Here is a 13,753-nt window from a genome sequence, read left to right as displayed (position 1 = left end):
CTGAATGATTGGGCAAGAGAAGAGGAAAGAATGGAGGGAGAGAGAAAGGGAAGCAACTGATAGTTCTTCCCTTCTGGTTTCTAGTGATAGCTACAGACAGTAGACTGATGGCAAAAGGAAATAATAATTCGGTCCAAGAAGAGGCTATGGCCAGATAAACACTTCCGGCCATTGCAATCTCAAGGCTGGGCACAGAAGATAAAGAGTGCTGTCTTTAGAACCAGCTCCTACCAGTCATTAGGAAGTGTCCTGGGAAGCAGATGCCTAGCTTGACAGTTTCCTCCCATTTCTCCTCCCCCTCCTAAATATTATCAAAACTTGAAGCTCTCTCCAGGGTACCTTCTGGAGCAGGCCATAGCAGCAGAAAAGGCCTTTTGGAGGATCAGCTTCCAGAATGGATTTCTCAGAATGTTGGCACTGCCCAGTTGTTACTACCCATGCACTTCTTATAGCAAAAAGGAAGAACTTTCTGGGTCAAAAAGTAAGCCCTGCTACTGCAAAACAATTAACAGCAAAAAGTGTTTACACTAAAACAGCCCCTTAGAGTTTACAAAGGGTTCTCGTACAACATTCCTGTTAAATAGGTAATCACTTTTGGGAGAGATAGGAGAACAGCAGTGATTTCATCTATGCAGGAAATCTCTCTCCATTAAGACAAATAGACAACTCTTTTGTCTTAAGAGAGCTGCCCAGACCCACATGTGTAAAAATGTTTGTGCCAGTCCTTTTTGTAGTGACAAAAAAAACTGCCCATCAGTTGGGGAATGGCTGAATAAGTTATGGTATATGAATGTGATGGGATATTATTGTTCTGTATGAAATGACCAGCAAGATGATTTCAGAGAGGTCTGGAGAGACTTACATGAACTCATGTTAAGTGAAATGAGCAGAACCAAGAGATCATTGTACACGGCAACTTCAATATTATATGATGATCAATTCTGACGGATGTGGCTCTCTTCAACAAGGTGATTCAAACCAGTTCCAATTGTTCAGTGATGAAGAGAGCCATCTACAATCAGAGAGAGAGAGCTGACAGAACTGAATGTGGTTCACAGCATAGCATTTTCACTCTTCTTGTTGTTTGCTTGCATTTTATTTTGCTTCTCTTTTTTTCTTGTATGGCACGATAATTGTATATGTATACATATATTGGATTTAATATAAATTTCTACCATGTTTAACATATATTGTGCTACTTGCCATATAGGGGAGGGAGTGGGGGAAGGGGAGGGAATTGGAACACAGGGTTTTGCAAGGACAAATGTTGAAGAATTGTCCATGCCTATGTTTTGAAAATAAAAAGCTTTAATTTAAAAAAAAAAGGATAGAAAGTAAGGACTACTTGCAAAACAGCAAAAGTTATGGCTGGGTTTAAAAAAGAGAGTCAGAGAGAGAAGAGGCAGGGATGCTGCTGAGGAAACTACAAGGATGAGTGACTTGTAAAGATCATTATAGGTCAGAGGCAGGTCTTGAACTGTCCAGCCCTTTTTCTGTGACATCATTCTATACCTGTCCTTCAGCATCCTGAAAAGATTCATGATCTCATCTATTTGGATCCTTTCTCCATTAGTGCAGACTACAATCCTGTCTGCTTAAAAAAAATGTTTTTATGAGTTGTTGTGGTTTAAAAAAAAATTCATCTCTAAGAGTCTGAGTTTTCTAAGCTAGCTAGGCTGGCTTTCAGACAACAACCCATTTTGGGGCAAGAAGTCATAGAATTATAGATTTTCGAAGCAAAAAGAGACCTTAGAGGTCACTGAATACACTTCCCCCACTTAGAAGACAAGGGAACTGAGGCTGAGGGAGGTCAAAAAACAATTTAGAATCACAGCTAGTAAGTGTCTAAGGTGGGATTTGAACCCAGAATTTCCCTACACACTGAACCATAGCAGGTCTTATCAACAGTTATGTTCAAATAGTATAATTGTATGAAGCCAGGAAAAGTTAATAGAGGAAGATTTTGGTGAAGACTGGTAAGAATTGTCTACATCTCAGCATATTTAAGGTTTTCAAAGACTCTCTGTATACCATTTCATTAGATTCTATGAGACAAGGAGAGTATATATTACTGTTCCCATCATCTTTAGAAGTACAGAAAAATTAAATGTCAAACTTGACTAAAGGCATACAACTAGGTCAAAGGCAAGAGTGAGAATTCAAACTCATCTTCTGGCTCCTACCCCTATGGTCTTTCCAATAGATTGGTCCCTCAATGGCCACTTTGCTTTTTCAGTCTAGGAGCTAACAGGACCTAGAACAGGACCTCACTCACACCCATCAAGAATTCTGACATTGACAAGCATATAAGAAGGGCTGGGTCTCCCCTATCCCTGCCGATTTTGTCAGCTCCTCTTGCTAGAATAGGGGATATAAAAAAAAAGAGGAGGTTGGGGGAGGGAAAGATTGAAGAAAAAGATATATTCACTGATATTTAAAGTTCTCCCATGGTACTTTACCCTTTTTTTCTTAGATCCAAAAGGAAAAAAAAAAGCACTTAAGAGAGAATCATATCAGCTCTAGTTTCAAGGGCAGAAAGATATACTCTTTAGAAATTGCTACCAAAGAGAAAAAGAAGTTCCCCTACAGAGAGGGCCCCCTACATAACTTTTGTAAAGACTGCACATGTCTTTGTAACTGTGAGCCTCTTAGAACTAGCCCTGTGACTTTGGTCCCACCACATAGTGTTTTGATAAGTGCTTAAAAACTGGCTTTCTTTAATTAAAAAAATTATGCAGGATACATTTTAAGTGTTATTGGCATTAACATTTTCTCCATCACTTTCTTAAGACTAGGTCATCAATGAAAGGCCATCAAGCCTTGATTTGTAATGTTTGCTAATAGCGAAGTACACATGAAAATTTAACAATTAGCTCTGTCCCCTGCAAGAACTGGCTCTAACACACTCCTGAACCACATCCACCAAACTATGGCACCATCAGCTTAGAGACAGGAGAATAATATATCAAGAGTACAGCAAGCACAGGATAACACAGGGTCTCCACACTCCCTTTCCAGGATCCCCAACAACAATCACAGATTGAGCCCTGCCAATGAAAAGAATCACAAAATGTAAGAGTTGGAAGAGACTAGAGAAGATAATTTAATCTAATCCCCTCATTACACAGATAGGGAAACAGAGGTCTAGATAAGTGGGTTCAGGGTTACACAGATGATTAAAAAACAGAGCTAGATTTCAAAGCCAGGTCTCCTGACTCCAAATTCAGGGTTCTATCCATTACAGCTTGCAAGAGGGTTTCAGGAGCCATAGGGTTTATATATCAAAAGCCCTATGTTCCCGTCCAGAAACAAGAAGGCTGAAGCACTCTCCCATGACCTGAGTTTCCTCAACTGTAAATTGGTAAGCTCTACATCTACTCTCTACTTCACAAGGTAATGGTTAATGGTGACAACCAAATGAGTTGATAGGAGGTAAAAGAGCTTTGGAAAGTTAAGAGATGCCAGAAGGAAATGTCATCATTTATGGAGACAGGATGGCACTATCTACACAACCTTTACGTGGAAGGCAGGAAAAGAGTACTGGCCAGTCCCAGCTAAGTCAGTTTCCTCAGTGATAAATGAGGTCAATAGAGCTCTGTAGCTCCAATGTTTGGCTCCATTTTTATCAGGAAGGACTATCAGTGAATGTACCAGCTACACAGGCTGTAAGCCTGCCCTTTTCCCCTTACATATGGGGAAGAACAAATCCTTTCTCCCTCCCACATAAGTGGCCCCACAACCTCAGAATCTGGGCACTCACGAACCACGTGAAACCAGTCCCCTTGTGCCAGGTTCTCCCTGTTCAAGTCAATAAGCAATTATTAAGCACCTATTGTAAGCAGAATTCTGTGCCAGTACTGAGAAACTTATAGTTTATAGAAGTCTTTGTCCCCAGAGAGCTCACCATTTTCTAGCAGGAGGATGACAGACAGGGATAACTGTAATACATAGGACATAAAATGTGTAGTAGAAAGATGCAAAACAAAGCTAGCCTTGAAGGTCTGTCCACCACTGGCATGCTCATCTCTCACTTGTAGCTCCCTGGTTCTTCCTACCAAAGGTCTTAATCAAGATGGCTCTGCATTGACTTCCAATTCAGTCCTTGGGACCTCCAGAGAGCTCAGACTCTATGCCTTTAGCCCTAGAGGAATGCATGTCCCCAAGGGGAATGGAATCAATTCTGCTATCTCCATATAAAGAAAGTATCTATATATAAGTAGTCTCTATACAGTATGCTGTGGGCAGACAGGATGTGGAGGAGGCAGAAAAGATGTGGTCCCCGCCCTCTGGGAGCTTACAATGCAGTAGTGGGAGACATGGGTAACCCAGGCAACAGGGAGATTGAAGTATTTAAAAAAGGAACCAGCTTGATGTTGTATAAAGAACACTTAACTAGCAGTCAGGAGGCCTGGGTTCTAGTCCTGATTCTATCATGAACTAGTCAGGTGACCTTGCAGAAGTCATTGCCTTACTCTGGAGCCATTTCTTTCTCTTAAAATAAGAAGATTGGACAATATGGCCTCTAAAGTCCCATATAGCTTGGATACTCTGTGATTCTATGACATAGCAGGGACCTGCTGATTATACAAATGAGCCAAATCAGAACCAACCATCATCCAAGTCCAGGAATGGGCAATATAGTAAAAAAAAAAAAAAAAAAAAAAAAAAAAAAAAGATAATCTCTAGGGTAATAACATTAGACACTGGCAGAAGTCCTGTAAGGATGCTCGGGAAAAACAGTGTGGCTTGTATAAAAAAGTAACGATTCTCATCATTACAACAATAACTAGCATTTATATGTGTTTGCAAAGCATTTTACAAATATTATCTCATTTTATCCTCATGACAACCCTTGGAGAAAGGTGCTATTATTTTCCCCATTTTATAGAAACAGCAACTGAGGCAGAGAGGTTGCCTAGGGTCACACAGCCAGCTATTTTGGTACAAAGGACATTGAAAAGGGATTCTAAGAGACACAGACTCAGGCTCCATTACTCTGTGACTTTGAACAGATTGTTTGGACCTCACTTTTCTCATCTGTAAAATAGAAAATGGTGGTAATTCTACTACCTGCCTCATAGTTATTATGGCAATCAAATCAAGTAATAGTAAAGAACTAAAGTTGAAAAAACACTGTGTAATTGACTTTTTACTTTTCTGTCAGACACACTAGGATACCTTCTTTCTACCATCCCCCTCCATATTCTAGTAAGAAAGAACCTGGATGGCAGGTATTATGGAAAGAAAAAAATATCAGAGAATGTCAGGTTTGGAAAGAGTCTCTGAGAGCATGTAGTCTATTCAACAGAAATCCCAGCTATAATATTCCTGACAAATGGCTATTCAGCCTGTTTGAAGACATTCCGTGACAGGAGCCACGATGGACCATTCTGCTTCTGGACATCATTGTTAGAAAGTTTCTCCTTATATAGAACTGAGATCTGCCTCTGCAATTTTCACTCATGTTCCTAGTTGTTCTCTCTAGGGCCAATCGAGGCTTTACCACATAACAATCATATCTCCTCAAATCCCCTCATCTCTAGGCTAAACAGCCATAGTTCTTTAAACTAATCCTCATACAGCAGCTGTAGCATCTGCTGGCAGATAGACTGGGTGGGGAGGGGGAACGTGACCACACTCACCTTCAGTGCACACTTCTGGCCTGTCACCCTGTGGAAGCATTCCAAGACCTTTCCGTTCACACCCAGGCCCAGCACTTGCTTGGACAGCTTGTAATCATCAGTGACTGCATATTTCTTGGGCTCAACCTTGCCATGGGCCAGACTCCGAGGCCCACCCCTGGCATTCTCTTGGATTCCCATTCCGATGGCTCCCCCAGGACCAGGCCCTGAGGTCTCTTCTTCAGGTATCTGCTCCTCCCCTTCACCACTGGGGTCCATGGCAGGAGCAGGGACCGTGGGAAGTAATGACCACAAACAGGGCTTTTCAGAGAAGGCCCCTCATTCAGAAAGAGCCTCAGGCAAGGTAATGAAGAGAGACAGGTATGTGGCTGGGCCCATCACCTGAGGAAGAGAGGGAGAAGGTGTCAGAGCAGTGAGAAAGAATTTGTCCCACAACCTGACAAGTGACATAAGAACCAAAGAGTGCAGAGAAAAAAAAAAAATAGAAGAGGTGAAAGTGGGGTGTGTGTGAGAAGCAGGAACAAAATGAGGGCTCAGATGGAATAACGGGGGATTGGAGGGTAATGGCTGGGCCAACTTGGTGGGAGGGAGCACAGAAAGGGACAAAGTGGGTGCTAAGTACAGGGGAGACTGCAGACAGGTGGACCAGGGCCAAACGCAGGGGCCAAGTGGATGAGGACAAGGAGGCTGTGGGCAGGTAGGAGGGGGGGAACAGGTGGGAAGGCAGAAATAAAAGTGAGAACACAGGTGGAGTGGAGGACAGATGTGCCAGAGCCTGGGAGGGAGGGGGGCGGTATCCACGTGCGGAAGGGGAAGACTCCACCGGAGTTGAGATCCAGATCTGCGCGGGCCAGGTGAAGAAGCGAGTTGAGGCTGAGCCGAGATGACCGGGGTCGGGGGGACGCCAAGCAGGAAGAGGCTAAGGGTACACGCTCGGAGTGGGTGCGGAGGGCAAGGGAGAGGCTGGGCGCAGGTGCGCGGGGCTGCGCCAGGTGTGTCCCGACTAGGTGAGGTGCAGGGGAGGGGAGCTAGAAGCTCTTGAAATGGGAGCAGAGAAGAGGGGACAGGGAGGGGCAGGCTACCTGGCTGCGGCGGCGACGGCGGTGGCCCGGACTAGGGGGGCTGAGCCGGGAACTGGACTTGGAGCTCGGGCCACGGCGGCTGACAGGCACTGGCCTGGGGCCCCCACGTGACCCGCCCCACGCGTCATTCCAACTTTGGGCCCCGCGCGGTTAGCCCTTAAAGGGGAAGGCCAGGACCCGGGGTCGGGGACCGGCTGGAGAGTGGGAGAGGCGGGGCAGGCGGGGCCCGGGGCCTCTTACTCCGAGGGAAGAAAAGACAAAAAAGGAAACGAAATCCCGGCCCGAGCTCCGCCCCCGCCCCTTCCTCACTCCGCGGCGCCCGAGCTCCAGGCCTCCCGAACTCCGACCCGCCCTCGCGAAGTTTGGCTGCCCAGAGATTAGGGAAGGGCAGAAAAGAGCGGGCAGAGGTAGAACGGGACAACAGAGAAAGAACCCCCCCCCCCCATACACACACACACACACACACACACACACACACACACACATATAGTCACACTCTCTCTCTCTCTCTCTCTCTCTCTCTCTCTCTCTCTCTCTCTCTCTCTCTCTCTCTCTCTCTCTCTCACACACACACACACACACACACACACACACACACACACACTGTGCCAGAAATGGAAGGGGGGGTCTGCAGGAAAGAAGACGGGGAGCACCCGAAGCCACGACGGAAAGCGCTAGCGAAAACCAAAAGTTGTAGACCTGGGCAGGAGTAGAAACCTTCGGAAACCTTCGGAAACTCTACTTCCCTTGCCTTACGAAGAAGGAAACTTGGGCCATGGAGAGGGAATAAGTGACACGATCAAGGCAACGTTAGTAGCAGAGCTGGGACTCGAACGCGGGTCCTCCCGTGGCCAAGACCAATCAATCAAACAGATCAATAAACAGGTCTTTTTTCTACCCCAACTTGGCTGGCTTGTCTTCCTTCACCTCCTGTTGGGAAAAGGGTCAGATCGGGAATGGGGGTTCGGGGAGAAACACAGTCCCACCTTGAGGTTAAGACCCTCCTGGGTCTCGTAGAAGAGGATTCGGATTTGGGAAAACAGGGACGACAGAAAGAAAGAACCAGCCCCATCTAAATCTGACCCGCAGCAAAAAGGGAAAGCATCCTGATGCTGGGGCAGAGGCCTTTTCCCGCCCCGGGAGGGGAGGTTCAATCCCTAAGCCAGATGTGCCTTTGCTGCCTTCTCTCGGCCACCTGTGGGACTGAGCTTGAAGGTACCTTCTCAAAGACCGAGATGCTCTTGGTTGCTTCTCTCCATTTAACTTCCCTTTGCCTTGGGCAAGAGGTAGAAATTAGTCATAGGGATCTTAGAGGTCATCTGGTCCGACCATCTTCGCAATTAAGGAAACGGGTGTAAAGAGGGGCTCTAACGTGCCCCAAATCACACAGCCAGTAAGTAGTAAAGGAGTATTCTCACCTAAAATATGTTAAACCTCATGAATATTTAAGAAGCCCTAGTGTTTTCCTGATAATCCTGAGCTCTTTCCGCAGTACCCTGGAGGACGTCGAGTTAAGGTCCAGTCTCAGAAGGAGAAAATATCACAGTGTGTCAGGCACTGAGCTGAATGCTTTAAGATTATTTTCTCGTTTAATCCTCTCGAGTACCCTGTGAGAAAGGTGCTTTAATTATCCTTGTTTCCCCAGTCAAGGAAACAGACAGACTAGCGGTTAAGCGACTTGCTTAGGTAGGGTCACACAACCATCTCTATTCTCAGAGTTCTACCCACTGTATCATCTGTCCATCTCTGGGCAAGCTATGAAGTCCTTAAGAGCAGAAAAGTTCTTAGTGTGCCCCTCTCCCCTTCCTCCCCTGAAGGGATAAGTAGGAGGCACTGAAGGATTGTCAGAGCAAAGCTTCTCATCCACTTTTGGTGTCTACCTGTTTCCCAACTTTCACTTGTGGCTCTAAGAAGCTGCAGCCAGTTCCAGCCAGTTAAATATCATCTCAGCAAAGAAGTTTAATCAGGTTGAGGATTTTCCATGCACCTCAAACCTGTTGGCAAATTAGGGGGTGTCTACCCCAAGCATATGAAGATTTCTCCTGGTGCTGTGAGGGAATGAACAATTTGTTCCAAGGGCCATGAAAGTAGCTGAAGCAGGCTCTATGGAAAGCTTAGAGTTTGGTCCGACATCAAAGACATCATCCAGTTCTTTGCCAGTTGTCCTGACTTTCACCCTGCCTCTGACTTGTCTGAACTTAAATAAATCTAATTCACTAGCAAGTCAAGACTTCATCCCATGGTGGTATTGGTCCTCTTCAAAAACAAAGTAAGAACAACAAATCAGGGTCACAAAAAGAGAGAGAAACCAATAGAATAGGGTCATAGATTTATTGCTGAAAAATTTCCTGGATTGAAATTCCAGTAAGTATTAGCTTACTATATGTATGGGAAAATCATGTACCCTTCCTCTAAGGTCTCAGTTTCTTCATTTGTAAAATGAAAATTTGGACTAAATGGCCTTTTAAGATGCTCCTAGCTCTGGAGCTCTAATCTAATTCCATTTTTAGATGTGGAAACTAAATGACTGAGAGGAGAAGGAAATTGTCTGAGGTCACACAGTAAGCAAGTAAAGAAGCTAAGATTTGAATCCAGGCCCTTTGACCCCAGACTTCTAACTTTGCCATATTTGAATCTGGCCAATGGCTTTGAGATGGGCAGAGAAACAGGAATGATCAGAAGATTCATTAATAAGGTGATATTTGAGTTGAATAATTTTTAGGCTATCTAGTGATTAAAAATGGGACAGTGGTAGTTTCCCCAAAAATGTCATTGGTATCATATGGAGAAATACTTCTAGTATTGTTGGACATTCTAGAGATACTTCCTGATCTCATACTAATATTCAGATGGATCCTCCCCCTCTCCCCAATTAGGCAAACTGGATTATGGTATGTTTCAATTTCTGCAAAACTGATAGAGACATATCTAGGTTTCCCCTTATATAATACTGTATTAATATGGATTTTTCAGAAGGATTATTCATTTTTTAATTGGTTTATTCAGGTTTATTTTGGTCAGCAGCACCCCCTAGTGCATTTAAAGTAGTATTAATTTTTAAATTGATTTGCAAAAATTCTGCTTATTTACCAGCAGCACATCAATTATACAAAATCAAGAACTCACAGATGCAAAACCCAAAATCTATAAGATAAGCAACATTTCTTTGCTTTATGAAAGGATTTAAGTTTTTTATTGATTCTTTATGAGATTATTACAAAGCAGGATATCCATTTTTTAACTGACATATTTTGTTTTACATAATAGTCATTTCAGAATGCATATTTATGAAGCTTCATTTTGTTCTTTTTTCCTTTTTTATTGTTTTAGTCATTTTGTATATTGTAATTCTCATTCTACTTATGTAACTCTCCATCAGTTCATATGTCTACTCAGGCTTCTCTGAATTATTCATTTAATGATAATACTATATTACAATTCACTAATTTTTTTTATTTTTAGCAATATTCATCTATTTACTTTTCAGTTCTTTGCTACCACAATGAAGAAGGAAGAATTCAATTATAAAAATTGAACACTTAAGTCTTAAGCACTTTACAAATATTATCTAATTTGATCCTCATAACAAGCCTGGAGGTAGGTATTATGATCCCCATTTTACAAATGAGAAAACTGAGACAAACAAAAACTGAAAGATAAAAATGAGTTGCTCAGAATCATACAGCTAGTAAGTATTTGAGACTAGATTTTACTAGGGTCTAACTGACCCCAGGTCCAGTGTTCTATGCACTGTGGCACCTAGCTCCCTCCATACACACAAATAATGTTGCAATAAATTTTGGTATATATAAGACATATTTTTCTGCTTTTAATCTTCTTGTACTTATGGACAGTGATCTCTACTAGTGAGAGCTCTGCGCATTGATATCCTAGTAAATATATTCCTCTACTTTCAAGGCTTACAAGGAGAAGCATTTATTAAGTATCAGGGATGGTAGGGGGTAAGAGAAGGAGAAGGAATGCAAAGACAAAATGAAAAGCCCACCTTCAAGAACCTTACATTTTGCTGGAAGAATACAACCTTTATACAGATAATTAAAAGCAAAGTAATCTGAGGAAGAAAAACTCATTAACAACTAGCAGGAGAAGTGGAGGGGGATAGTGGTAAGAAAAAAGATTTCTCATAGGAGTTGTCACCTTGGATGAGTCTTGAAGGAAACTAGAGATTCTTTTTTTTTTTTTTTAAAGTATTTTAATTTAAGTTTTGGGTTCCAAATTCTACTTCTGTCTCTCTCCTCCATGAGAGTAAGCAGATAAAGGTTATACATTTGCGATTAGATAAAATATTTCCATATTGTCATTTGTACAATAAGACTTGAATAAAAGAAAAAAGATGAAAGAAAGTGAAAATTGCATGCTTTAGTCTGTATTCAGACAATATCAGTTCTTTCTGTGGAGGTGGATAGTATGCTTCATCATTAGTCTTTTAGGAGTGTCTTAGATCATTGTATTACTGAGAATAGCTAAGTCATTTATAGTTCTTCATCAATTAATAGTGGAATTACTGTGTGCAACATTCTCTTGATTCTCACTTCACTGTGCATCAGTTCATGTAGGTCTTTCCAGGTTTTTCTAAAATCAACCTGCTTGTCATTTCTTATAGCACAATAATATTTCATAAACCACAGCTTTATAAATTATTCCCTAATTGATGGGTATACCTTTGATTTCCAATTCTTAGCTACCACAAAGAGATGTGGAAAGGTAATGAGCAAGTATATTCCAGGGATGGGGGAAAGCTTATGCAAAATCACAGATGTAGGGAGGGGATAGAACGCTGAACCCAGTCCTTCATTAGAACATCCTGTAGGGGGCAGCTAGGTGGCACAGTGGATAGAGCACCAGCCTTGAATTCAGGAGGACCCAAGTTCAAATCTAATCTCAGACACTTAACAAACACTTCCAAGCTATGTGACCCTGGGCAAGTCATTTAATCCCAGCCTCAGGAAAAAAAAAGAACAACCTGTAGACTTCTGGAAAATAAGCAAAATTAAATGGTAGCAAATTGGAAGGTAGCCTGGGGCTAGATTGTGACACTACCAGGATGAAGAGTATTTTTGTCATCTTTAAAGCATATTTTCTATTTTATTTTTCATTTAACAAGCATTTATTTTCTTTAATTTCCATCTCACTGTATTGGGAAAAAGAAAACAAAAGTTTTTTAAAACACACACACACACACACACACACACACACACACACACAGGTGTGTCAGAGTCAAGCAAAACAAATTTCCACATTTGGCAATGTTCAAAAAGTATATGTCTTGTTCTCTATCTCAAGTTGCTTTGATATCATTCCAGAAGCCAAAGGGAGCCATTCTAAGAAGCAGGGAATAGTTAGACTTACACTTTAGGAAGATTCTTTTGGCAGCTCTAGGGAGAATGAATTGGAGAAACTGAGAACAAGGTGACTAGTTAGAAGGCCGAAAGAATCCAAAGAAGAGGTAGTAACTATGAAGTAACTATGGTGAAGTCCATGAGTGGAGGGTGATTGAGGAGAGATCTGGGAAATGACATTCCTTGGCAATTAATTAGATATGGGAGGGAGTGGGGAGAATGAAGAATTAAGGGTAACTCCAACCTTGTGTTTTAAGGTAAGATGATCAGTTCAGTTTTAGAGTTTAAGGAGTATCTGGCATGGGAGGAAGGTAGAGTGGGAGATATTTGGATAAAACCCATGATGCTGAACTATAGGGTATGGAAGATATTGGAGCCATATTTGAAGAGCTGAATGTCATCTTCATAGAGATGGTAGTTGATATTACGGAAGTGGATGAGGTTACTAAGGAGAAGTGGGTAAAGAGAGAAGAAGGCAGAGGATTGAAGTGAGCAGGACACTGATTCTTAGAATAATAAAAGAGACAGGGAAGCAATGGCTAACATAATCATTGAAGAGAACCACATTGTTTGCATGTGTATGTAATGCAGTTGTATACAAATGTGTATCCATAATAAATTTTAAATTCTCAAGTCAGGAACCACCTCTACTATTCATTTAAATTTCAGATTGTTAACTAAATGTATCATGAGCATAGCTCATACTGCTTTACTATAGTCTCCTTCATCAGAGTCTAAAACAGGATTGCCATATACATAGTTGGCACTCAGTAAAGATTTTTTTTTTTAATCAAAGTACTGAATTTTGGGGCCTTAGTATAGCAAAGGCTCTTCCCCATAAAATTTAAGATTCCCATTCACCCACCCACCCAGATGTTGCAGGAATGTGCCTTAGCTCTCACCCAGCCTCCAGGACTCTATAATGACCTGGGGTTGATTCATGTCAAATAGATAGGGATCACACACATTTCACAAATTTTTTAATAGCATTTACATAATATTTTGAAATGAGTAAAGTGTTTTATATATATATTATCTCATTTGAACTTTAGTCCTCCCTCCTTATCTTATCCCTTAGATAAGGAAACAGGCTGGAAGAGGTTAAATAATTTACCCAGGCCAGTAAAAGTCTGAGTCAGAATTTGAACTCTTTCAGATGTCAAGCCTAGTTCTTTCTCTATTATCTGTTCCTTCATAAACTTTTTATATAACACTTTGTGTAGCTTGGAACTAGGCAAAGGACAACCTCATTATATGATCCCCTCCCCCTCCTTCTCTTTGTTGTTGTTGCTCAGTCATTTCAGTCATGTACAACTGTTTTCTTAGCAAAAATACTGGAGTGGTTTTCCATTTGCTTCTCCAGCTTATTGTACAAAGAAGGAAATCATACCGTTAGTAAGGCTGGATTTGAACTTCTGGACTTCAGGACTCCCACTCTATCCACTGTCCCACCTAGCTGTCCCTCCCCTGCTTGTCTACATCTCATCTACCCATCAGGCTTCCTGTGAAAAGTTGGCATATGACAGAATCACAAAGTTGGCAGAGACCTTAGAGGTTATCCAGTTTGAAATAAACCTGAGCAGGATATCCTTCTATCTCACCGTCCCCTTCTATCTCATCTTTAATAAAAAGATTCAGTCTGCACTTGAAGACTTCCAGAGAGAAGGAA

At 42.0% G+C, this 13,753-nt stretch overlaps 1 protein-coding gene across 2 annotated transcripts in view; it reads right to left on the bottom strand.

Moving 5' to 3' along the window:
* MAPKAPK3 (MAPK activated protein kinase 3) overlaps positions 1 to 7,811 on the bottom strand; it is a 90,432-nt gene extending 82,621 nt beyond the window's left edge. Inside the window, exons 1-2 of one of the 2 annotated variants that reach the window (XM_074283354.1) lie at positions 7,711 to 7,811; positions 5,643 to 6,023 (exon numbers count right to left, since the gene is read on the bottom strand). In XM_074283354.1, the coding sequence (XP_074139455.1) occupies positions 5,643 to 5,900 (258 nt within the window). In that variant the 5' untranslated portion in view covers positions 5,901 to 6,023; positions 7,711 to 7,811. Of the gene's footprint in view, positions 1 to 5,642; positions 6,024 to 6,724; positions 6,997 to 7,710 lie in introns of those variants that run through there. The other variant, XM_074283353.1, reaches the window with a different exon arrangement.
* Between the last annotated feature and the right edge of the window lie 5,942 nt (positions 7,812 to 13,753).

The sequence above is a fragment of the Sminthopsis crassicaudata genome, chromosome 1, assembly GCF_048593235.1.
Source record: "Sminthopsis crassicaudata isolate SCR6 chromosome 1, ASM4859323v1, whole genome shotgun sequence".
Lineage (NCBI taxonomy): Eukaryota > Metazoa > Chordata > Mammalia > Dasyuromorphia > Dasyuridae > Sminthopsis > Sminthopsis crassicaudata.
This window is presented reverse-complemented; position numbering and strand designations above follow the sequence as displayed.